This window comes from Macaca fascicularis, chromosome 10, assembly GCF_037993035.2.
Source record: "Macaca fascicularis isolate 582-1 chromosome 10, T2T-MFA8v1.1".
Classification (NCBI taxonomy): Eukaryota; Metazoa; Chordata; class Mammalia; order Primates; family Cercopithecidae; genus Macaca; species Macaca fascicularis.
The window spans coordinates 31,872,770-31,897,883 of record NC_088384.1 but is presented as its reverse complement, the minus strand read 5'-3'; the positions used below and the strand labels follow the sequence as shown (position 1 = coordinate 31,897,883).

Below are 25,114 nucleotides of genomic sequence, written 5' to 3'. Positions count from 1 at the left end.
CCCAATTCCTGACCTTGATCTTTATCTCCAAACTAATTTTTTATGTCCCCTTTCTCCTTTAAGAAACACACGCCCGAGCCAGATAGGGTGGCTCACATCCGTAATCCCAGCACTTTGGAGGCCAAGGCAGGTGGATCACGAGGTCAAGATATGGAGACCATCCTGGCCAACATGGTGAAACCCTGTCTCTAGTAAAAATACAAAAATTAGCCAGACATGGTGGCGGACGCCTGTAGTCCCAGCTACTCAGGAGGCTGAGGTAGGAGAACCACTTGAACCCGGGAGGAGGAGGGTGCAGTGAGCTAAGAGTGGGCCACTGCACTGTAGCCTGGCCACAGAGTGAGACCTCATCTTCCAAAAAAAAAGAGAAAGAGGCCGGGCGCGGTGGCTCAAGCCTGTAATCCCAGCACTTTGGGAGGCCGAGACGGGCGGATCACGAGTTCAGGAGATCGAGACCATCCTGGCTAACACGGTGAAACCCCGTCTCTACTAAAATACAAAAAAAAATTAGCCGGGCGAGGTGGCGGGCGCCTGTACTCCCAGCTACTCGGGAGGCTGAGGCAGGAGAATGGCGTGAACCCGGGAGGCGGGGCTTGCAGTGAGCTGAGATCCGGCCATTGCACTCCAGCCTGGGCAACAGAGCTAGACACCGTCTCAAAAAAAAAAAAAAAAAAAAAGAGAAAGAAACAACACACTCCCAACACAATGGACTTTCTCACCTCAGGACATCTCCATAAGCTTTTCCCTAAACCTGGTAAGCTCTTCCCCTCCTCTCAAGCCAAGCCTTGCCTAGGCAGGGTTCTTCTTTACTCTTAGGTCTTAGCTTCATGCTTTCTCCTACCACACCACCCCGGGTAGGTCCCTCCTGTTATAGTCCTTCAGCCTTGGTTTATTTCCTTCATAGCATTTATTAATCTTACTAGTACTTTATTTTTCTACTTTTCAGTCTGTCTTCTCCACTACAGTAGGAGTTCCACAGGGAGAAAGTATGTCTGTCACACATCCTTCCCAGTACCTACGCTGGGTTATAATTCTCTTATAAACATTTGAACAAAAATATAAAATTAAAAATTATGAAACGTTCCAATAAAAAGGATAAGACTATAACAATGCAAGCCACCAGTCCTTAAATTTCGAGTAGGACATTATTGTTACAAATTTTAGCTATGCAAGATAAACCAAAATATTAGCCAAGAGGTATTAAATTCTGGCTTTAAAAGCTCAGTTTTGATGCCTGAAAAGTTAAGCCACTAAATTTATCCTGTTTGGGATGTGAAGAAGCATTACACTGAGTTTTCCGTTTGGCAAGGCTCTAGTAGTCACTAGCTTTCTATAAAAGGCTAATAACATGTTAGGGCTAAGCCATGAAAACCAGGCTTGGGAGTGGCAATTCGAAGATTCAGTATAACAAAGTAAATTCAGTCAGTATCTAATTCAACCAGCATGGTGATCTCCTTCAGAGATACCTAGGAAAATGAAAAACTAAATTAAAGCAACAGGCCTGAGGCAGAGGGCACAGAGAAGGAGAAACAAAGCTGAACGTGTGGGGGAGGGTCAGAGAAAGGCCCTATCATCTGTGAAGGGACTGGAACAACAGGTAGGATTTCAACAGATGGAGAGCGAGGTGTAGTTAAGGCAGTCAATGAAGAGCCAACAGCTGGAGCAAAGGTGCAAAGGTACAAAGGTATGAGTAAGGAAGGATGGCTACCAGGGAATAAGTGAGCAGCCTAGTAGAGCTGCAGTAAAGGAAGGACGAGAGGAGGCAAAAACAGAATTACATGCTTGTTCTCTAAGAAGACACATGCATGTATGGAAAATTTGGAGGCGATTCTGTGGATAGACAGAAGCAGCATACTTCTTTTCCTCCCTCTAGAAAGAGATTCAAGCCATTAACTCACTTTTTTTCTTTCTTTTTTCTTTTTTTTTTTTTTTTTTTTGAGACAGAGCCTCACTCTGTCGCCGGGCTGTGCAGTGGCGCGATGTCGGCTCACTGCAACCTCCGCCTCCCGTGTTCAAGCAATTCTCCTACCTCAGCCTCCCCAGGAGCTGGGATAACAGATGCCCGCCACTACGCCCAGCAAATATTTTGTATTTGTAGTAGAGACGGGGTTTCACCATGTTGGTCAGGCTGGTCTCGAACTCCTGACCTCGTGATTTGCCTGGCTCGGCTTCCCAAAATGCTGGGATTACTGGCGTGAGCTACCACACCCCGCCATTAACTCGCTTTTTGAAACAGCTGTATTATTAGTATTCATCACCTCAACGTAAGTACATGCATGGCTTAATGAATGCCTGGTATTAATTATATAATTCACTCTCACAAACGAGATGAATAATTTATTCAATCATACTACAAATCTCACTACAGTGGGTTCTAAGATTCTCAACCCCTTAAATTGGAATTATATTGTGCTCAAAGTTGACTGCAACTACCAGCATCTGCCAGGAACCGCATGTTTCACCAATCAGATTCTTGGTGTCCTGGTCTTTGTTATACAGTATTTGATTTATAATCACTTTCTGCCCACTTTTAAAGTCCATTTAGTTCAGTAGTTAATCTTAAAGTCATTATACTATCATGGCTTCTTTTTCTATCTCTATCTCACTATGCAAACAGTTCGTGTCCTTAATTATAATAGCTTTTAATGTTTAAAGTTTAGAGTAATACCCGGTCGACAAATCCATAAAGTCATAAACATTTAACCCTGGAAAAACTGCATCAACACCCAATCCTTTTAAAACAGATGTTTAAGAAATGAACTGGCCAGTTTGTTACTTTAAAAATTCTAGGCAACTTTTCAACTCAAATTTGGGATAATTTAAATAAAAGAAACCTCTGATAAAATCAAAGTGTTACAGGGCAAACACAACAATAAAAACAAATCTTTGTTAAAATGCTTAAGGCAAATTAAAGCAACTAATCAATTAAAATAATGTATTTCACTTGGAAAAGAGACTACTTGGTCACTTTGCATTAATTTAAAAATAAGAGATACTAAGTCATTAGACTTAACACAAAAAGCACGTCTGAAATTGAACTAGGATACAACTCAGTGTAATTCAAAAATTTTCCTTAATAACATTTTAGCCTAATTCCACCTTGGAAATTAATCAGACTAATCTCTGGCCTACTAATGGTCCTTGGGGAGAAAATATTAAATACATTTTCCAAAAATATCCTCGCTGAAGCCAATGCACCTTATCTTTGTGATTAACGTACTATAAAAGTGGTGGTGTCTGGCCTGCTTCAAACTTGGCACCACAGTATCAAATATATAGTTTTGATATTTTGGTTTCATTTTGTCGACTGTTACAAAGGCTGCAGTCCTGGAGTTAACCTGGAGTTCAGAGATTTGGAGGGAGTACAAGAACCTGGGATAGTGTGCAAACTTGTGTGTACGTGCCTTTGGCGAGGAGGGGTGGGGCTTGGGTGGTGAGTGCTCGGCTATCTCCAGATTCTCAAAGAAGTCTATGGCTAAAAACGGTTTTTGGCCGGGTGCGGTGGCTCATGCCTGTAATCCCAGCATTTTGGGAGACCAAGGCAGGGGGATCATGAGGTCAAGAGATCGGGACCATCCCGGCCAAAATGGTGAAACACCGTCTCTACTAAAAATACAAAAATTAGCTGGGCGTGGTGGCGTGAGCCTGTAGTCCCAGCTACTCGGGAGGCTGAGGCAGGAGAATAGCTTGAACCTGGGAGGCCCTCGGAGGTGGCATTGAGCCGGGATCGCACCACTGCACTTCAGCCTGGCGACTCCGTCTCAAAAAAAAGGTTTTTAGGAAAACCAGCAAATCCCTGCATCAGTATTACACCCAGAGAAAGTCACGAAAGGCAAAAAGCGTGCATTTTATGCCACCCCCGTTAAACATTTAAAACGCATCCTCCTGACATTGAGAAACAGCCTCATGAGGAAAACACAAAAAACAAAAACGCATCCTCTTATCCAGTGACCTAGATCCTGACACTAGCTTTCCATTAGGAAGGCCTTCTGGAAAATAATTTGGTTCAGAATGGGGGGAATATGGGTTCAAGCGCGCCCCACCTCCCTACACAAACACCCTTCGACCGACCCGGTTATCGACCTTCCTCCGCGGTCGGGGCGGGCTCTCGCGTACCTGGGCGCGGGTTCGATGAGAGTGGTGGTGTCCAGGTAGTGGATCTTGTAAAACTCCAACAGGGCCGGCAAATGGTCAAACTCCTGGTCCCCGATCTTAAAACGGCGGTTGGGCAGCGAGTTGATGATGTAGTGGGAGACCCGCGAGTTCTCGGACACCGACAGCACATAGTCCCCAGGGCAGGTGGAAGAATCGCGGACGAGGAACATACCGTGGCGCTGGCCCTGGAGCCGGGTCTGCGCCTCCTGGCGAGACACCGGCCCCATGTACCAGGCGGAGCGGTCCGAGGAGTCGAACCTGGCAGAGGACATGGTGTCGGGCCGGGGACTCTGCGGCGGTAGGGGCGGCGGCTGTCCTCGCCTGCTCTGCACGCCTTAGCCCGGCAGACGGCTTTGGGGCCGAGGAAGGGCCTCTCGCACACCTCGAGGAGCGCTCAGAGGGCTGGGCCAGCACTTTCCTCTCGGCTCCAGGCCCGCAGCATCCTCCAACGTCGCCCGCCTGCTCCGGGGCCGCCTCACGGAGAGCCGCCCGGGAATGCAGGGCAGAGCCGGGGGGTCAGGGCACGCAAAGCCGAGCCGCAGCTGAGGCCACCCCGGGGTTCTCGGGCTGCTCGGCGTCCCAGGGGTGCCTCCAGTGACTCCCGGCCTGGAACGCGCCGGCGTCGCAGCTCCACGGGTCTTCACCGACCCCCGCCGTCACACGAGGCACCGAACTCGAAGGAGCGTCGCGCCTCCGGGGTGGTTTTGCCCAGCTCGTTCCCAATAGCTACAGCAACAAAATGGCGGACGCGGGAGAAGCGGCAGCCACCTCCCCCTGCGCTCAGCGCGCTCCGTCTGCGCACGCGCGGAGCCCCGGCTCCCGGCGGCCGCCGGGGCCCTTCCGTGGCGTCACACAATGCTGCCAATGAGGAGCACCGTCACGACGATCTGGGTGGGCGCTGGTCGCGCCCGCTCCCGCGTTCCGGGAGGAGGCTGAAGAGGCGCCGGCGGTAGGCACTCTCTTCCTGGGCCGCTGCGCGCCGCTGGGGGCGCTGCGGCTGCCGGGTCTCCCAGCGCTGGCAGGAAAACAGCTGGAGCCGAGAGGGAGCGGCGTGTCGAAAACCTGCTTCTGGGAACAAAGCGTAACGTGCAGGCCGAATCGCGGGCCAGGGAGGCGTGGCACTGAGGCGACCTGGCCAGCCTAGGGGCCTGAGGGAGCTCAAGAAGTGACAGGTCACGATGGGCCGAGGTGGCCCAGTAAAGGGATGACCCCAGGGGCAGATGTGACTACCAGATAGGTGACTGAATGACTCAGTCCCCAGGTGGCTTGATAGGCTAAGGAAGCCCTAGTGGCTACGTGACCCGCTAAATGGAGAGAGAGGAGAGAGAAGGTGGGGGTTAGATTGACTCAATTAAGTAGTCAAGGCAGGCCACAATTGGGTAACCTGGCCATCCAGGGCTTTGAACTGTTGAAGGTAAAATGCAAACGCCTCTCGGGCGTGGCCCGGAGGCTTCGCCTGCCCTGGATTATGCCTGCTTCTCCCTATTTATTAATCCCTATTTGTTTTTGTTGTTTTCTATTTTTATTTATTTATTTATTTATTTATTTATTTTGAGACGGAGTCTCGCTCTATCCACAGGTTGGAGTGCAGGGGCGCGATCTCGGCTCACTGCAACCTCCGCCTGCCGGGTTCAGGCGATTCTCCTGCCTCAGCCTCCCGAGTAGCTGGGATTACAGCCATCCGCAGCCATGCCCTGCTAATTTTTGTATTTTTAGTAGAGACGGGGTTTCACCATGTTGGCCAGGCTGGTCTCAAACTCCTGACCTCAGGTGATCTGCTTGCCTCAGCTTCCCAAAGTGCTAGGATTACAGGCGTGAGCCACCGTGCCCGGCCTGTTTGTTTTATTTTGTTTTTGAGACAGGTTCTCCTTCTGTCACCCAGGTTGGAGTGCAGTGGAACTATCATGGCTCACTGCAGCCTTGATTTCTGCATCTCAAGGGATCCTCCCACCTCAGCCTTCCGAGTAGCTGGGACTACAGGCTCACGCTGCCATGCCCAGTTAATTTTTTTTTATTTTTAATAGAGACGAAATCTCACTATGTTGCCCAGGCTCGTCTCAGACTCCTGAGCTCAAACAATCCTCCCCCTCAGCCAAGATGTGAGGCGCCCGGCCCAGCTATGTATGAAATAAGCTAATATATGCAAAGTGCTTAGAATAGTACCTGGCACATAAGCATCATATGAGTCTTCCATTATTATTATTCACTCGTTCCCTGGGCCTGTACCTTTATAGCCTAAAACCCTGAGCATACCCTCGGTGGGTGAGGGAGGAGAGAAAAATCTCCACTTCGTTTTCTAACTGCTTTTCACTGTCAGATTTACCATTTAATAATCACCTGCTCCTTGCCCAGCGTTTTTTCTGTTTTTTTGTTTTGTTTTGTGACCGACTCTCGCTCTGTAGCCCAGGCTGGAGGAGTGTAGTGGCGCAATCTCGGCTCAGTGCAACCTCTGCCTCCTGGGTCCAGGTTCAAGCAATTCTCCTGCCTCAGCCTGCCGGGTAGGTGGGATTACAGGCACGCACTACCATGCGCAGCTAATTTTTATATTTTTGGTAGAGACAGGGTTTCACCATGTTGACCAGGCTGGTCTTGAACTCCTGATGTCATTATCCACCCACCTCAGCCTCCCAAAGTGCTGGGATTACAGGCGTGAGCCACTACCTGTAATCCCAGTGGTGACTTAAAATTATTTAATTTTTTGTAGAGATGAGGTCTCACTGTATTGCCCAGGCTAGTCTGGAACTGCTGGGCTCAAGTGATCCTCCCAGCTTGGCTTCCCAAAGTGTTGGGATTACAGGCGAGAGCCACTCGCCCAGCTACTCAACCAAATCTGACTTCCACCCATGCTTTGACTGAATTAGGCTTTTTGGGGTTTGTATTTATTTATTTATTTATTGAGACGGAGTCTCGCTCTGTTGCCCAGGCTGAAGTGCAGTGGCGCGATCTCAGCTCACTGCAAGCTCCGCCTCCCGGGTTCACGCCATTCTCCTGCCTCAGCCTCCGGAGTAGCTGGGACTACAGGCGCCCGCCACCATGCCCGGCTAATTTTTTGTATTTTTGGTAGAGACAGGGTTTCACCATGTTAGCCAGAATGGTCTTGATCTCCTGACCTTGTGATCCGCCTGCCTCGGCCTCCCAAAGTGCTGGAATTACAGGCGTGAGCCACCGCGCCCAGCCTTGTTTTGTTTTTAAAGACAGGTCTCTCTGTTGCTGACTCTGGTCTCAAATTCACAGGCTCAAGTAGCCCTCCTGCCTCAGCCTCCAAAGTAGCTGGGATTACAGATGTGAGCCACAGCAACCCACTCTCTGCCCTCTAAGTGTAGAGCCTCCTTCACCTCTCTATAATTTTTCCTTTAGTAGGCTAATAATCATCATGAAGCATTCAGGGGTCACATCTCTGGTGACTCCAAACACATTCTAAAAGCAGAACCAAAACTGACCATACTCTCTGATTACTATGTATACACTGTGGTCACAGCCTAAATTAATTTTTATTGCATTCTTTTGTAATTGTTTATAAATATTTTTCTCATCCCAATCTGAGCATCTTGAGGGCAGGCTGCTGTATATTATTTTTTCTGTTCCCAGTACCTAGCACATAATACATACTATTTTTTTTTTTGAGACGGGGTCTTACTCTGCCGCCCAGGCTGGAGTGTAGTGGCGTGATCTCGGCTCACTGCAACCTCTGCCTCTCTGGTTCAACCAATTCTTCCTGCCTCAGCCTCCTGAGTAGCTGGGACTACAGGCGCGTGGCACCGTGCCTGGCTAATTTTTGTATTTTTTAGGAAAGACGGAGTTTCACCATATTGGCCAGGCTGATCTCAAACTCCTAACCTCGCAACCCACCCACCTTGGCCTCCCAAAGTGCTGGGATTACAGGCGTGAGCCACCACACTCAGCCAATGTAAAAACATTTTAAAAGTAAACTGTCTGCTCTCTATTTTCCTTAAATAAACCCTCTTTTTAGAAAAAATAAAAAGAAGGTCAGGCACTGTGGTTCACACCTGTAATCCCAGCACTTTGCAAGGCCAAGGCCGGCAGATCACTTGAGGTCACGAGTTCAAGACCAGCCTGGCCAACATAGTGAAACCCTGTGTCTACTAAAAATACCAAAATTAGCCAAGCATGGTGGTGCTCACCTATAGTCCCAGCTACTCAGGAGGCTGAGACAGGAGAATTGCTTGAACCTGGGAGGCAGAAGTTTCAGTGAGCTGGGATCATGCCACTGCACTCCAGCCTGGGTGACAGAGCAACACACCGTCTCAAAAAAAAAGAACCAAATATCTCTCATTTTGCTTCTAAATACTCCAGAGGGGAATAAAGTGTGGGTTAGATAAAAGTGAAACAAGAATGGCCATGTGTGACTGATAATTATTGAAACCAGGTGGCATGATGTGAGGGTAAGGTTAATTATATTCTTTTTTTTTTTTTTTTTTTTGAGACGGAGTCTCGCTCTGTCACCCAGGCTGGAGTGCAGTGGCCGGATCTCAGCTCACTGCAAGCTCCGCCTCCCGGGTTCCCGCCATTCTCCTGCCTCAGCCTCCCGGGTAGCTGGGACTACAGGCGCACGCCACCTCGCCCGGCTAGTTTTTTTTTTTGTCTTTTTTGGTAGAGACGGGGTTTCACCGTGTTAGCCAGGCTGGTCTTGATCTCCTGACCTCGTGATCCGCCCGTCTCGGCATCCCAAAGTGCTGGGATTACAGGCTTGAGCCACCGCACCCGGCCTTTTTTTTTTTTTTTTTTTTGAGACGGAGTCTCGCTCTGTCTCCCAGGCTGGAGTGCAGTGGCCGGATCTCAGCTCACTGCAAGCTCCGCCTCCCGGGTTCGGGCCATTCTCCTGCCTCAGCCTCCTGAGTAGCTGGGACTACAGGCGCCCGCCACCTCGCCCGGCTAGTTTTTTGTATTTTTTAGTAGAGACGGGGTTTCACCGTGTTAGCCAGGATGGTCTCGATCTCCTGACCTAGTGATCCGCCCGTCTCGGCCTCCCAAAGTGCTGGGATTACAGGCTTGAGCCACCGCGCCCGGCCAGGTTAATTATATTCTATAATACTTTTATGTATGTTTGGAATTTGTCATAATAACATTTTTCTAAAAGATACTTTATTTTTCCTTAGCACAGTTGAGACAAGCATAAAATAAACTTTCCAGGCTGGGCATGGTGGCTCATGCCTGTAGTCCCAGCACTTTGGGAGGCCAAGGCGGGTAGATCACTGAGCCCAGGTGTTGAAGTCCCAGCTACTCAGGAGGCTGAGGTGAGGGGATTACCTGAGCCCAGGAGTCGCGGCTGCGGTAAGCCTTGATTGTGCCACTGCACCTCAGCCTAGGCAACAGAGCGAGACAGACTCTGTCAAAAACATTCCAAAAAAAGTTCCTAAATGCTGAGATAACAAAACAGTAATGAGTAGAGAAACAGAAAGAAACCATTAAAAAAGCTGTAACATATAGATTTGTGATTCTTCCTTAGCTTGCATATTCCCAGGGTTTCTAGATGGTATTATACTTAAACTCCTGTCTTCTAAAATAATTACAATCGCCGGGCCGGCTGTGGTGGCTCACGCCTGTAATCCCAACACTTTGGGAGGCCAAGTCAGGCAGATCAGCTGAGGTCAGGAGTTCAAGACCAGCCTGGCCAACATGGTGAAACCCCATCTCTACTAAAGACCAGGCATGGTGGCACATGCCTGTAGTCCCAGCTACTGAGGAGGCTGAGGCAGGAGAATCGCTTGAGCCCAGGAGGCGGAGGTTTCAGTGAGCCGAGATCGCACCACAGCTCTCCATCCTTAGTGACAGAGTAAGACTCCGTATCAAAAAGTAATAACTACAGTTGCTACGTGTGGTGGTTCATGCCTGTAAACACAACACTTTGGAAGTTTGAGGCAGGTGGAGTGCTTGAGCCTAGGAGGTTGAAGCTGCAGTGAGCCCCGGATCATGCCACTGTATTCCAGCCTGGGTGACACAGTGAAACTGTGTCTCTTAAAAAAAAAAAAAAGAGATAATTACAATCTAGATTCAAAATGACAAATATTTTTGAGCAACTTGTCTGGATTCTTTACTTCCTAGCCCTGACACTGCAGAGAGGCCACAATTTTGGGACCCCGCTATTGGCTCTTTGTTCTTCCTGCCTGGGCAGGCTCAACCCTTTGGGTGATGGTCAGGGCCTGGCAGTCTCCCTAGATTGCTGCCTTACTGAAGGCACCAGAACAACCTTTTGTCCCATCTTCCTGCCCTTCTCTTTTTCAGCAATGATGCTAAGGGTAGAAGAAGTGTGAAAATGTAGATGCACAATTACATGATATGTTTACTGTGGTAACTCAGAGCATCTCAGCAGTCCTCGGATGCTCTCTACACAAGGACTGGTCAATCTCTTCCATTTGTACTGCATTTACTAACCTAAATCATTGAGTTCTTCACCTCCTGTGCAAGAAATTTTCTCTCATTAGTTCTCAGCCACTGTTCCATGTTTTACATATATTTCTAAGTTTATTTCCCTAAATGAAAAAATCTCATTGAGGATTTTCTTTTTTCTTTTCTACTACTTTGCTACTGTAATACTTAGAAAATAATGTTCATGTCCAGGCCTGGTGGCTCACACCTATAATCCCAGCACTTTGGGAGGCCAAGGAGGGTGGATCACCTGGGGTCAGGAGTTCAAGACCAGCCTGGCCAACATGGCAAAACCCCATTTTACTGAAAATAACAAAAATTAGCTGGGTGTGGTAGCGCACGCCTGTAATCCCAGCTACTAGGGAGGCTGAGGCTGGAGAATCGCTTGAACCTGAGAGGCGGAGGTTGCAGTGAGCCAAGATCCCGCCACTGCATTCCATCCTGAGTGACACAGCGAGACTCTGTCTCAAAAAAAAAAAAAAAAGAAGCAGCAGCTAGACTGGGCATGGTGGATCACACTTGTAATCCCAAAACTTTGGGAGGCCGAGGCGGGTGGATCACGAGGTCAGGAGTTCAAGACCAGCCTGGCCAACATGGTGAAATCCCGTCTCTACTAAAAATATAAAAATTAGCCAGGTGTGGTGGCGGGCGACTGTAATCCCAGCTACTTGGGAGGCTGAGGCAGGAGGATCACTTGAGCACAGGAGACAGAGGTTGCAGTGAGGCCAGATAGCACCACTGTACTCTATCCTGGGTGACAGAGCAAGACTCTGTCTCAAAAAAAAAAAGGCTTGGCGTGGTGGCTCACGCCTGTAATCCTAGCACTGTGAGAGGCCGAGGCGGGCGGATCACTAGGTCAGATCAAAACCATCCTGGCTAACATGGTGAAACCCTGTCTCTACTAAAAATTAAAAAAAAAAAAAAACAGTAGCCAGGCATGGTGGGGGGCGCCTGTAGTCCCAGCTACTTGGGAGTCTGAGGCAGGAGAATGGTGTGAACCTGGGAGGTGGAGCTTGCAGTGAGCCGAGATTGCGCCACTGCACTCCAGCCTGGGCAACAGAGCAAGGCTCTGTCTCAAAAAAAAAAATTAGGGCCGGGCGCGGTGGCTCACGCCTGTAATCCAGCACTTTGGGAGGCCCAGACGGGCGGATCACAAGGTCAGGAGATCGAGACCATCCTGGCGAACCCGGTGAAACCCCGTCTCTACTAAAAAATACAAAAAACTAGCTGGGCGAGGTGGCGGGTGCCTGTAGTCCCAGCTACTCGGGAGGCTGAGGCAGGAGAATGGCGTGAACCCGGGAGGCGGAGCTTGCAGTGAGCTGAGATCCGGCCACTGCACTCCAGCCTGGACGACAGAGTGAGACCCCGTCTCAAAAAAAAAAAATTAGCCAAGACTGGTGGTGAGTGTCTGTAGTCCTAGCTACTTGGGAGGCTGAAGCAGGAGAATTGCTTGAACCTGGGAAGCAGAGGTTGCAGTGAGCTGAGATCGCGCCCCTGCACTCCAGCCTGGGCGACAAGAGCGAGACATGGCCAGGTGTGGTGGCTCATTCCTATAATCCAAGCACTTTGGGAGGCCAAGGAGGGTGGATTGCTGGAGCTCAGGAGTTCAAGACCAGTCTGGGCAACATGGTGAAACCCCATGTCCACCAAAAATACAAAAACTAGCTGGATGTGGTGGCGTGCACCTATAGTACCAGCTGCTCAGGAGGTGGAGGTGGGAGGATGACTTGAGCCTGGGAGGCGGAAGTTGCTGTGAGCCAAGATCGCGCCCCTGCACTCCATCCTGGGTGACAGAGCCAGACCCTGTCTCGGATAATAAGAATAATAATGTTCGGCTGGGCACCGTGGCTCACTCCTGTAATCTCAGCACTTTGGGAGGCTGAGGCAGGGGATCCCTTGAGGTCAGGAGCTGGAGACCAGCCTGGCCAACATAGTGAAACACGATCTCTACTAAAAATACAAAAAATAATCTGGACCTGGTGGCAGGCATCTGTAATCCCAGCTACTCGGGAGGCTGAGACAGGAGAATCGCTTCAACCCATGAGGCGGAGGTTGCAGGGACCCAAGATTGTGCCATTGCAACAAGAGTGAAACTCTATCTCAAAAAAAGCCCCCAAAACAAAAATAATAATGTTCATATCCTTATCATAATATCAAATTAGTAATCACTTCCATCATGGGTTATATTCCTGATCTAGGCTAAGCTGCCATACCTGGAAATTCTGTTGACTGCCACAGAAAGCATGTCCAAGTGTTATAAAGTGCGGTCATATTCCCCTTGCCATTTTCTCATGTACTTTCGTTTTGTCCTTAAAAGTGGTATGTCTACTTTCTTGTCACTTAGCTACTTCTGAACTGAAAGTCAAATTCTCTTGTCCTTGGATTTCAGAACCCTTTGGCATGTCATTTGTAAAGATCTGAGCAGGATGATCCTTCCACTAGGGAACACTGATTCCCTCTCACCCTTATCTCAAATAAACTAGTTCTATGCAACTCTTTGCACCAGGGGTCAGCAAACTTTTACTATAAAGGGCCAGATAGTAAATATGTTAAGTTTTGTGGACCAAGTGGCAAATCAAGGAAATTTATGTAAGTCAGTGTATAAGAAGAAAAATATTTTGCTGGCCGGGCGCGGTGGCTCAAGCCTGTAATCCCAGCACTTTGGGAGGCCGAGGCGGGTGGATCACGAGGTCAGGAGATCGAGACCATCCTGGCTAACATGGTGAAACCCTATCTCTACTAAAAATACAAAAAACTAGCCGGGCGTGGTGGCGGGCGCCTGTAGTCTCAGCTACTCGGAGGCTGAGGCGGGAGAATGGCGTGAACCCGGGAGGCGGAGCTTGCAGTGAGCCGAGATAGCGCCACTGCACTCCAGCCTGGGTGACAGAGTGAGACTCCGTCTCAAAAAAAAAAAAAAAAAAGAAAAGAAAAATATTTTGCTGCAAATTTTTTATACATTAAAGTATAAGAGCAATTGAGTATAATTTTTTTTGTAATCTATGTATAGTAGTGAGAAGAATGGGATTCATTTGTTTGGAATAACATTCTGCTTAATTGGGATTCAAAGTTAGTGTACACTATTTAATGCTGAGGTTTTTTTATTTTTTTGAGACAGAGTCTCACCCTGGTCACCTAGGCTGGTGTGCAGTGGTGAGATCTTGGCTCACTGTAGACCGCCCATCTGGGCTCAGGTGTTTCTCATTCACCAGTGTGAGGGGAGAGCGTAGGAAAAACGTTTGTTTGTTTGTTTGTTTTTTGTGTCAGGTTCTGGCTCTGTCACCCAGGCTGGTATGAAATGGTAATGGCGCGATCTTGGCTCACTGCAGCTTCAATCTCCTGGGCTCAAGCGATCCTCCCTCCTTAGCCTCCCAAGTAATTGGGACCATAGACGTGCACCACCATGCCAGGCCAATTTTTAAATTTTTTATAGAGACGGGGTCTTGCTATGTTGCCCAGGCTATCTCAAACTCTTGGACTCAAGCAATCCACCCACCTCAGCCTCCCAGAGTGCTGGGATTACAGGCATGAGTCACCATGTCTGGCCCTAAATGCTGAGCTGTTAATGCTGATCTATAATGAAATTTTACATACTTCATATTTGAAAATGTATTTTCCTCATTTATATATATAGTGATGAGTCAAAAAAAAAAAAACCTTAAAAAAAAAAGAAAATGTCTTTCACCTAGATAGCATTGGCAATACTAATGCCAGTTCATGAGCATATGATTTTAATTGAGTATATTCATTGTTGGAAGGCATTTATAGAATTCTATTAGATTCTTCTCTTGGTATTTGCCTGTTATTGCAGAGTAACCACCTTCAATTGAAGGTTAGGTAGAAGCTACTCAATCTCACAATTAAATGGGTTTTGAAATATGTGAAATTCCATTACACTTGGCATCAAGATCTAGAAATTGCCTCTGCAACTGTAGTTTGAGCTGAGATGTCTCTGCTGCAAATTTGTGTAGGAATAGAGATCGTGCTTCCTGTTTTACCTTTTGACAGCACAAGAAGTATTTAAAGCACTTAAGGCTGGGCACAGTGGCTCATGCTTGTAATCCCAGTACTTTGAGAGGCCAAGGCAAGAGGATCATTTCAGCCAGGAGTTCAAGACCAGCTTGGGCAACATAGCGAAACCTTGTCTCCACACAAAAAAATTTAAAAATTGGCCAGGCGTGATGGCTCACGCCTGTAATCCCAACACTTTGGGAGGCCTTGGCAGGTAGATCACTTGAGGCCAGAAGTTCGATACCAGCCTGACAAACATGGTAAAACCCCATCTGTACTAAAAATACAAAAATTATCCAGGTGTGGTGACACCCGCCTATAATCCTAGCTACTCGAGAGGCTGAGGCACAAGAATCGCTTGAACCTGGGAGGCGGAGGTTGCGGTGAGCTGAGATCGCGCCGCTTCACTCCAGCCTGGGTGACAGAGTGAGACTGGTCTCAAAAAAAAAAAAAAAAAAAATTAAAAATTAGCCTAGCTTGGTTGTGTGTGCCTGTGATCATAGCTACTTGGGAGGATGAGATAGGAGGATTGCTTGGGCCCAGGAGTTCAAGGCTGCAGTGAACTACGATTGTGCCACTGCGCTCTGGCCTGGGCGACAGAGGGAGACCCTGTCTCAAAACAAAACAAAATAAAGCAGCTTAACATTACTTGTTTTCTTTTCTTCTTTTTTTTTTTTTTTTGAGACAAAGTCTTGCCCTGTTGCCCAGACTGGAGTGCAGTGGCACAATCTCAGCTCACTACAACCTTTACCTCCCAGACTCATGCAATTCTTGTGTCTCAGCCTTCCAAGTAGCTGGAATTACAGGCACATGCCACTGCATCTGGCTAATTTTTGTGTTGTTTAGTAGAGACAGAGTTTTGCCGTGTTGTCCAGACTAGTCTTGAACTCCTGGCCTCAAGTGATCCACCTGCCTCAGCCTCCCAAAGTGCTGGGAATACAGGTGTCAGCCACCACGCCTGGCCTTAACATTAGTTGTGATCTAAAACAGTTAGTTATCATTGACTTTGCTACAGTATGTATTTTGTGTATAAGCACTTTTTTGCCCTGTAATTTTAGGTTTAATTCATTTTTTTTTTTTTTTGAGATGAGGTCTTGCTCTGTCGCCCAGGCTGGAGTGCAGTGGCACCATCTTGGCTCACTGCAAGCTCCAGCTCCCGAGTTCATGCCATTCTCCTGCCTCAGCCTCCCGAGTAGCTGGGACTATAGGCGTCCGCCACCACGCCCAGCTAATTTTTTGTATTTTTAGTAGAGATAATGTTTCACCGTGTTAGCCAGGATGGTCTGGATCTCCTGACCTGGTGATCCACCCACCTTGGCCTTCCAAAGTGCTGGGATGAAGGGGTGGCCTGCCCCTCCACACCTGTGGGTGTTTCTCGTTAGGTGGAACGAGAGACTTGAGAAAAGAAATGAGACACAGAGACAAAATATAGAGAAAGAAAAAGTGGGCCCAGTGGACCCGCGCTCAGCTTACAGAGGACCCACGCCGGCACCGTTCTCTGAGTTCCCTTAGTATTTATTGATAATTATCTTTACCATCTTAAAGATAAGGGAGTGGCAGGACAATAGGATCATTGTAGGGAGGAAATCGGCAGTAAGACATATGAACAAAAACCTCTGTGACATGAATAAGTTTAAAGGAAAATGCTGTGCCTTGAGATGCATATGCAAACATCTCCATAAACCTTTTAGCAGCATTGTTTCATCCTATCACATGGGGAGAAACCTTGGACAATACCTAGCTTTCCTAGGCAGAGGTCCCTGCGACCTTTGGCCGTGTATGTGTCCCTGGGTAGTTGAAATTAAGAGAATGGTGATGACTTTTAACCAGCAAACTGCCTTCAGGCACTTGTTTAACAAAGACACATCCTGCACAGCCCAAAATCCATTAAACCTTGAGTCACCACAGCACATGCCTCTTGCAAAGACAAGGTTGAGGGTAGGATCACAGATTAACAGCATCACAAATACAGAACAAAATGGAGTCTCTTATGTCTACTTCTTTATAGACACAGTAACAGGCTGATCTCTCTTTCTTTCCCCCACACTGGGATTACAGGCGTGAGCCGCCGTGCCTGGCCTTAGGTTTAATTCATTAAGAAACATCAGGCCTGGTGTGGTGGCTCACTCCTGTAATCCCAGCACTTTGGGAGGCCGAGGCGGGCAGATCATGAGGTCAGGAGATCGAGAACATCCTGGCTAACATGGTGAAACCCAGTCTCTACTAAAAATACAAAAAATTAGCCAGGCATGATGGCACATGCCTGTAATCCCAGCTAGGAGGCAGGAGAATCGCTTGAACCCGGGAGGCAGAGGTTGCCGTGAGCCAAGATCGCACCACTGCACTCCAGCCTAGGTGAGAGAGCAAGATTCGGTCTCAAAAAAAAAAAAGAAACATTACGAAGTTTGTAGCAAAAGCTAATCCCCAAAGCTATTAATTATTCAGTAATAATGGTTTAGAATGATTTTTGTCTGTTTTCAATAATTTCAATCTTGGCCCTGAGCTTAAAAAAAATTAATAAAACCTAATCATTGCTAAGTCATTGAAATGATGTATGATAGGACAAGTCAGGATATTTAGCTTCTGTTTCTGACAAAAAGTCATGTTTTGGCCGGGCGCGGTGGCTCAAGCCTGTAATCCCAGCACTTTGGGAGGCCGAGGCGGGCGGATCACAAGGTCAGGAGATCGAGACCACAGTGAAACCCCGTCTCTACTAAAAATACAAAAAAAAAAAATAGCCGGGCGCGGTGGCGGGCGCCTGTAGTCCCAGCTACTCAGGAGGCTGAGGCAGGAGAATGGCGGGAACCCAGGAGGCGGAGCTTGCAGTGAGCCGAGATCGCGCCACTGCACTCCAGCCTGGGCAACAGCGTGAGACTCTGTCTCAAAAAAAAAAAAAAAAAAAAAAAAAGTCATGTTTTGTGATGGTTAAACATGAGAGCAAATGAAATTACCTGTTAACATTTCTAGTTCAATAACACATGGTAGATTGAAATATTTTGGGGAGCCAGGCTCAGTGGCTCACGTCTGTAATCCCAGCACTTTGGGAGGCCAAGGCGCGCAGATCACCTAAGGTCAGGAGTTTGAGACCAGCGTGGTGAAACCCGGGCTCTACTAAAAATACAAAAATTAGCCAGGTGTGGTGGCATGCGCCTGTAGTCCCAGCTACTCAGGGGACTGAGGCAGGAGAATCACTTGAACCTGGGAGGCGGAGGTTGCAGTGAACTGAGATTGCGCCACTGCACTCCAGCGTGGGTGACTAAGCGAGACTCTGTCTTGAAAAATATATATATTTTTTTCATGGATTAGTTTTAGATGAATAATGTAATAAATAATCATAGGCTCTAAACTCATTATTATTTTCCGGGACTTTATAGATTTGCTCAACTAAGCCTTTTTCTGCTTCATACATGATTACCACCATCACTTGTTACACATCTTAGCAGATTCCACTTTGGGTTGTACTGAATTATTGTTTTCTCAACTTAAAAAGAATACATATATATATAATGCACATATATATGTATATATATGTATATATGTAAAAACTCTGCAAGGCAGGGATTTGGTGCTGGGCTCTTACCTGTTCACTTGCCATTACTGAGGGAATCCTGGTTAGTTTCTTTTCCTCTGCTGACTAATATGCTTAAATTCAGCAGGTCATCACATCTGGTCTGAGGTCAAGTCTTTATTTATTTTGTTGTTGTTGTTTGCTTGTTTGTTTGAGACGGAGTCTCGCTCTGTCGCCCAGGCTGGAGTGCAGTGGTGCAATCTTGGTTCGCTGTAACGCCTGCCTCCTGGGTTCAAGTGATTCTCCTGCCTCAGCCTCCCAAGTAGCTGGGATTACAGGCGCACGCCACCATGCCCGGCTAATTTTTGTATTTTTTTTTTTTTTTTTTTTTTTTTGAGACGGAGTCTCACGCTGTTGCCCAGGCTGGAGTGCAGTGGCGCGATCTCGGCTCACTGCAAGCTCCGCCTCCCGGGTTCCCGCCATTCTCCTGCCTCAGCCTCCTGAGTAGCTGGGACTACAGGCGCCCGCCACCGCGCCCGGCTAATTTTTTTTTTTGTATTTTTAGTAGAGACGGGGTTTCACTGTGGTCTCGATCTCCTGACCTTGTGATCCACCCGCCTCGGCCTCCCAAAGTGCTGGGATTACAGGCTTGAGCCACCGCGCCCGGCCATAATTTTTGTATTTTTGTAGATACAGGGTTTCACCATGTTGGGCAGGGTGGTCTTGAACTCCTGACCTAAGGTGATCTGGCTGCCTCAGCCTCCCAAAGTGCTGGGATTATAGGCGTGAGCCACCGCGCCCAGCCTATGTATTTTTGAGACAGAGTCTCACTCTTGTCACCCAGGCTGGAGTGCAGTGGTATGATCTTGGCTCACCACAACCTCTGCCACCCAGGTGCAAACGACTCTCATGCCTCAGCCTCCTGAGCAGCTGGAATGACAGGTGTGTGCCAGTACGTCTGGCTAATTTTTGTATTTTTAGTAGAGACAGTGTTTCTCCATGTTGGCCAGGCTGGTCTTGAACTCCCAACCTCAGGTGATCTGCCTGCCTCAGCCTCCAAAAGTGCTGGATTACAGGCATGAGCCATCACGCCTGGCAGAGGTCAAGTCTACTAGAGATGAGGGCCCACTGTGTTGCCCAGGCTCGTCTCGAACTCCTGGGCTCAAGCTGTCCGCTATCCTTGGCCTCCCAAAGTGTTAGGATTACAGGTGTGAGCCACCGTGCCCTGCCAACTTTTCAGAATATTGCCTATGGTTATTCCATGCACACTATTCAAGAGAGATGTATTCATCAGTGATTTTATACTCAGAATTGATACCTCAAATAACAGCAATTGAGCACTAATGGTAACATCTATCAAGTTGTCGATAATCAAGGAAAATAATTCAAAATCATTTTTCTCTGGACACTTTTCTTCTGCTACTACAAACACAATTTAATGAATTCACCACCAGTAAGCAGCTTTCTTTGGCTAACACATAAGCCCCTTGGAAATTTACTTTTGCAGTTTCATTTTCATTTTTTCTTTTCTTTTTTTGAGACAGGGTTTCACTCTGGCACCCAAGTTAGAGTGCAGTGCCATGATCACAGCTCACTGTGGCCTCTATCTCCAGGGCTCAAGTGATTCTCCCACCTCAGCCTCCCAAGTAGCTGGTACTATAGGTGTGTGCCACCACACCTGCCTAATTAAAAAAAAAAAAATTGTGGGCTGGGCGTGGTGGCTCACAGCTATAATTCCAGCACTTTGGGAGGCCGAGGCAGGTGGATCACGAGGTCAGGAGATTGAGACCATTCTGGCTACACAGTGAAACCCCGTCTCTACTAAAAATACAAAACAAATTAGCCAGGCGAGGTGGTGGGCACCTGTAGTCCCAGCTACTCGGGAGGCTGAGGCAGGAGAATGGCGTGAACCCAGGAGGCGGAGCTTGCAGTGAGCCGAGATCGCGCCACTGCACTCCAGCCTGGGTGACAGAGGGAGACTCAAAAAAAAATTTTTTTTTGTACAGCCAGGTCTTGCTCTGTTGCCCAGTCTGTTCTCAAACTCCTGGGCTCAAGTGATCCTCCCACCTTGGCCTCCCAAAGTGTTGGGATTATAAGCATGAGCTACCACACCCAGCCTCATTTTTCATTTTTGTGCAGAAATTCTGATAAGATGTTCCATTTGAAATTTTTAATCTGAGACAGGGTTTTGCTTTGTCACCCAGGCTGGAATGCAGTGGCATGATCACAGCTCACTGCAGCCACGACCTCCTGGGCTCAGGCAGTCATCCCAGCTCAGCTTCCCAAGCAGCTGGGAGGACAGGCACACGCCACCACTCCTGGCCAATTTTTTTTTTTTTTTTTGAGTGATGAGGTCTTGCTGTATTATCCAGGATGGTCTCAAATTCCTGGGCTCGAGCGATTCTCCTGCCTCAGCCTCCCAAAGTGCTGGAATTACAGGCATGAGCTGCAGCGCCCACCCAAAATGTTCCAATTTTTCTGACTGTTACTTTCCTATAAATTGGTAATACTGTGATGACTGCTTAGTCTAAGTTAACGTACATTTTATTCTTTTAGCACAGATACAGTGTCACTGCATAATAAACACAATACTCTGCAATTGTATGCTTTTTTTTTTTTTTTTTTTTTTTTTTTTTTTGAGACAGGGTCTTACTCTGTCACCCAGGCTGGAGTGCAGTAGTGCAATCTCAGCTTACTGCAAACTCCATCTCCCGGGTTCAAGTGATTCTTCTGCCTCAGCCTCCCAAGTAGTTGGGATTACAGGCATGTACCACCACACCCAGCTAATTTTTGTATTTTTAGTAAAGATGGGGTTTCACCATGTTGGCCAGGCAGCTGGTCTCAAACTCCTGACTTCAAGTGATCCACCTGCCTGGCCTCCCAAAGTGCTGAGATTATAGGTGTGAGCCACTGCGCCCGACCATGCAATTGTATACAGTAACAGAATAATCTACACTTCGCCTTGAAAGTGTGACATTCAAAGTCTACTTTTCTAGCCTGGTGCAGTGGCTCATGCCTGTAATCCAAGCACTTTGGGAGGCTGGGGCAGGAGGATCACTTGAGGCCGGGAGTTTGAGACTACCCTGGGTAACATAGCAAGACCCCATCGCCACAAAAAATTTAAAAAAAATTAGCTGTGCATAGTGGCCCAAGCTACTCAGGAGGCTGAGGTGGGAGAATTGCTTTAGCCAAGGAGGTCAAGGCTGCAGTTAGCTGTGATCAACACCGCTGCACTCCAGCCTGGGCAACAGAACAAGACCCTGTCTCAAAAAAAGAAAATTCTACTTTTCTTCTTTTGATACGAGATGTGCATTGGCAATTTTTGTTTGTTTGTTTTTTGTTTTTTTTGTTTTTTTTCTGAGAAGGCATCTTGCTCTGTCGCCTAGGCTAGAGTGCAGTGGCATGATCTCAGCTCACTGCAACCTCCGCCTCCCAGGTTCAAGCAATTCCCCTACCTCAGCCTCCTGAGTAGCTGGGACTCTAGGCGCCCGCCACCACGCCTGGCTAATTATTTGTATTTTTAGTAGAGATGAGGTTTCACCATGTTGGTCAGGCTAGTCTCGAACTCCTGACCTCGTGATCTGCCTGCCTCAGCCTCCCAAAGTGCTGGTATTACAGGCGTGTGCCACCGCGCCTGGCCAAAATACTGCTGAGTTATAATTGCAGCACTCCAACTTGTAGTGCACTGAGCAGCAGCACAAAGGGATGAGAGTGCCAGGTACGTGTCTGCCACAACTACTCAACTCTGCCATTGTGGTAGGAAAGCAGCCACACTATATGTGACTTTGTCCCAATAGATTTAGGTATAGCTTTATTCCAGTAAAACTTTATTTATGGGCCCTGAAATTTGAATTTCACATAATCTTCATGTATCCTGAGTTATTCTTTTGACTTTTCCCCCAACCATTTAAAGATGTAAAAACCACTCTTGGCTGGGCGTGGTGGCTCACATCCAACACTTTGGAGGCTGAGGCTGAGGTGGGTGGATCACCTGAGGTTGGGAGTTTGAGACCAGCTTGATCAACATGGAGAAATCCCGTCTCTACTAAAAATACAAAAGTAGCCAGGCATGGTGGCACATGCCTATAATCCCAGCTACTTGGGAGGCTGAAGCAAGAGAATTGCTTGAATTCGGGAGGCAGAGGTTGTAGCCAAGATCGTGCCATTGCACTCCAGCCTGGGCAACAAGAGTGAAACTCCGTCTCAAAAAAAACAAAAAACGAAACAAAAACACTCTGCCCACAAGTCATAAAGATAGAGTTGGTGGGCAAGATTTGGCCCATAGGCCGTTGTTTGCCAACATTAGGTCAAAAATCTTCTGTATTGAATGTGTGCCTTTTGTGTTGCTCCCAGTGTGACCCAGAACTTTTTTTGGGTCACTACCACAAATTATTATTATTATTATTATTATTATTGTTATTATTTTGAGATGGAGTCTTGCTCTGTTGCCCAGGCTGGAGTGCAGTGATGCAATCTCGGCTCACTGAAAGCTCCCCCTCCCAGGTTCACGCCATTCTCCTGCCTCAGCCTCCTTCGTAGCTGGGACTACAGGCACCCGCCACCACGCCCAGCTAATTTTTGTATTTTTAGTGAAGATGGGGTTTCACCTTGTTAGCCAGGATGGTCTCAATCTCCCGACCTTGTGATCTGCCCGCCTCGGCCTCCCAAAGTGCTGGGATTACAGGCATGAGCCACCGTGCCCAGCCTACTACCACAACTTCTAATAGATGTCTTCTCCCGGCCGGGCGCGGTGGCTCAAGCCTGTAATCCCAGCACTTTGGGAGGCCGAGACGGGCGGATCACAAGGTCAGGAGATCGAGACCATCCTGGCTAACATGGTGAAACCCCGTCTCTACTAAAAATACAAAAAACTAGCCGGGCGAGGTGGCGGGCGCCTGTAGTCCCAGCTACTCGGGAGGCTGAGGTAGGAGAATGGCGTGAACCCGGGAGGCGGAGCTTGCAGTGAGCTGAGACCCGGCCACTGCACTCCAGCCTGGGCGACAGAGCGAGACTCCGTCTCAAAAAAAAAAAAAAAAAAAAAAAAAGATGTCTTCTCCCAAAAAAGGCCCCTGATTATAACCACACAGCCCTGATAAATTCAGTATTGGTTCGCACCTTACTTCATCTCTGTGTCTGGCCCAATTCTCTAGTTCAGAGTATTCAGTTCCAGATAGCTTGGCACATGGTCCAGGCATATCCCACAGCACTGTCAACAACTGTGCCAGATGGAACTCCCTCATCTCGTTGTAGTATTCCAACCAGAAGGGTGACTTGAGCCATCAGAGTTAGGTTTTAGAACACAGAGCAAAGGCCAAATACTACCCATACCCACAACACAAAAACTGCCTCTCTGATGCCCTGTTTCGTCTGAGACTGGAGCTTAAAACACCAATTTTCAGTGCTGACTAAACATTTGATCACCTGCATAGCATTAAAAACAACAACAAAAAGCCCAGTCCTAATCCCAGAAGACTCATTTACTTATTTGGCCTGCAGGGAGACCTGAGTACTATATATATATATATATATATAAAAGTAATGTATTAATATGGTTCAAATATAAAGTGATACAAATGGTATTTATTGAGAAGTCCTGCTCCCATCCCATCCAACTTGGAGGACCCTATAGTTAACCACTTCTGTTCATCTCGTATATCACACAAATGTTTATGTAAGTAAAAATATTTTTATTTTCCCCCTTTCTTACACTAAAGGAAACATACCTACTCTTCTGCATCTTGCTTTTTTTTTTTCTTTTTTTTTTTTTTGAGACGGAGTCTCGCTCTATCGCCTACGATGGAGTGCAGTGGCGCAATCTTGGCTCACTGCAAGCTCAGCCTCCCAGGTTCACGCCATTCTTCTGCCTCAGCCTCCTGAGTAGCTGGGACTACAGGCACCCGTCACCATGCCCAGCTAATTTTTTGTATTTTTAGTAGAGATGGGGTTTCACTGTGTTAGCCAGGATGGTCTCGATCTCCTGACCTGGTGATCCACCCACCTTGGCCTCCCAAAGTGCTGGGATTACAGGCGTGAGCCACTGCGCCCGGCCTGCATCTTGCTTTTAAAAAAATCTAACAATATATCCTGGAACAATTTCCATATCAGCATTTTGAGAGTTTCCTTATTGTTTGTTTGTTTTTATATTTGCATACTATTCCATTGTGAAGATAGACGATAGTTTATTTAACCAGTCTCCATACTTATTTATTTCCAAACTCTTGTTACAAACAATGCCATAATGTATAACTTTGTATATAAATCACTTCATATGTATGCAGGCATTTCTGTAGGAGGAATTTCCAGAAGTGGAGTTAAATGATAGATTAAATGATAAATGTGCATCTATAGCTATGGTCAAATTGCCCTCCATGAAGCTTATAGCGTTTTGTACTATTGCAGCAATATAGGTGAATACCTGTTTACTCACAGCTTCATCAACGGCGTGTGTCAGAATGGGCTGGGCTTATGCAGCAGTGGCTTAACTATTTCTGACACAGGGCAATGTTCCTCCGCACAGCAGCTCAGATCCAGGCTGGTGGAAGTCCACCATCCTGAGGCTACACCAAATGGAACACTTCATCTTCTCCCTCAGTAGCTGAATTGGGGAACAGAACTAGAGAATCCCCATAGTTTGTTAATAGCACCAGCTATTAAATCCTTCAGCCCAGTGGAAAATATGTTAATTCTGCTCACATTTTATAGGCCAGAATGAGTCACATGCTAAGCCTAAATTCAGAGGGTGCAGGAAATTGTACAGTCCATATTTTCAGAAGTAGAGGAGAACTGGATATTAATAAAATTATATGTCCAACTTTTAGATTCTTGCCAATCTTATAGGTGAAAAAAAATGTTCAGAGTAGTTTTATTTTGCATTGCTCTTATTAGGAGTGAAGTGAAGCATCTTTTCATATGTTCAAGGGCTATCGTCAGTATTTTTTAAAACTTCTAGCCAATTCTAATGTGCAACCAGGCTTGTACCTCCTGGGGCTTTCCTACTCAGTTTAGATTTTCTGGGAGAAACATCTTTTCCCTCCATGATTAGGAGGACCGCAGTGA

The 25,114-nt window shown here is 47.3% G+C and overlaps 1 protein-coding gene across 1 annotated transcript in view; it reads right to left on the bottom strand.

Moving 5' to 3' along the window:
• CRKL (CRK like proto-oncogene, adaptor protein) overlaps positions 1-4,953 on the bottom strand; it is a 43,483-nt gene extending 38,530 nt beyond the window's left edge. The window contains exon 1 of the mRNA XM_005567891.4: positions 4,117-4,953. Within this exon, the coding sequence (XP_005567948.1) occupies positions 4,117-4,427 (311 nt within the window). The 5' untranslated portion in view covers positions 4,428-4,953. The remainder of the gene's footprint in view (positions 1-4,116) is intronic.
• Positions 4,954-25,114: the final 20,161 nt, after the last annotated feature.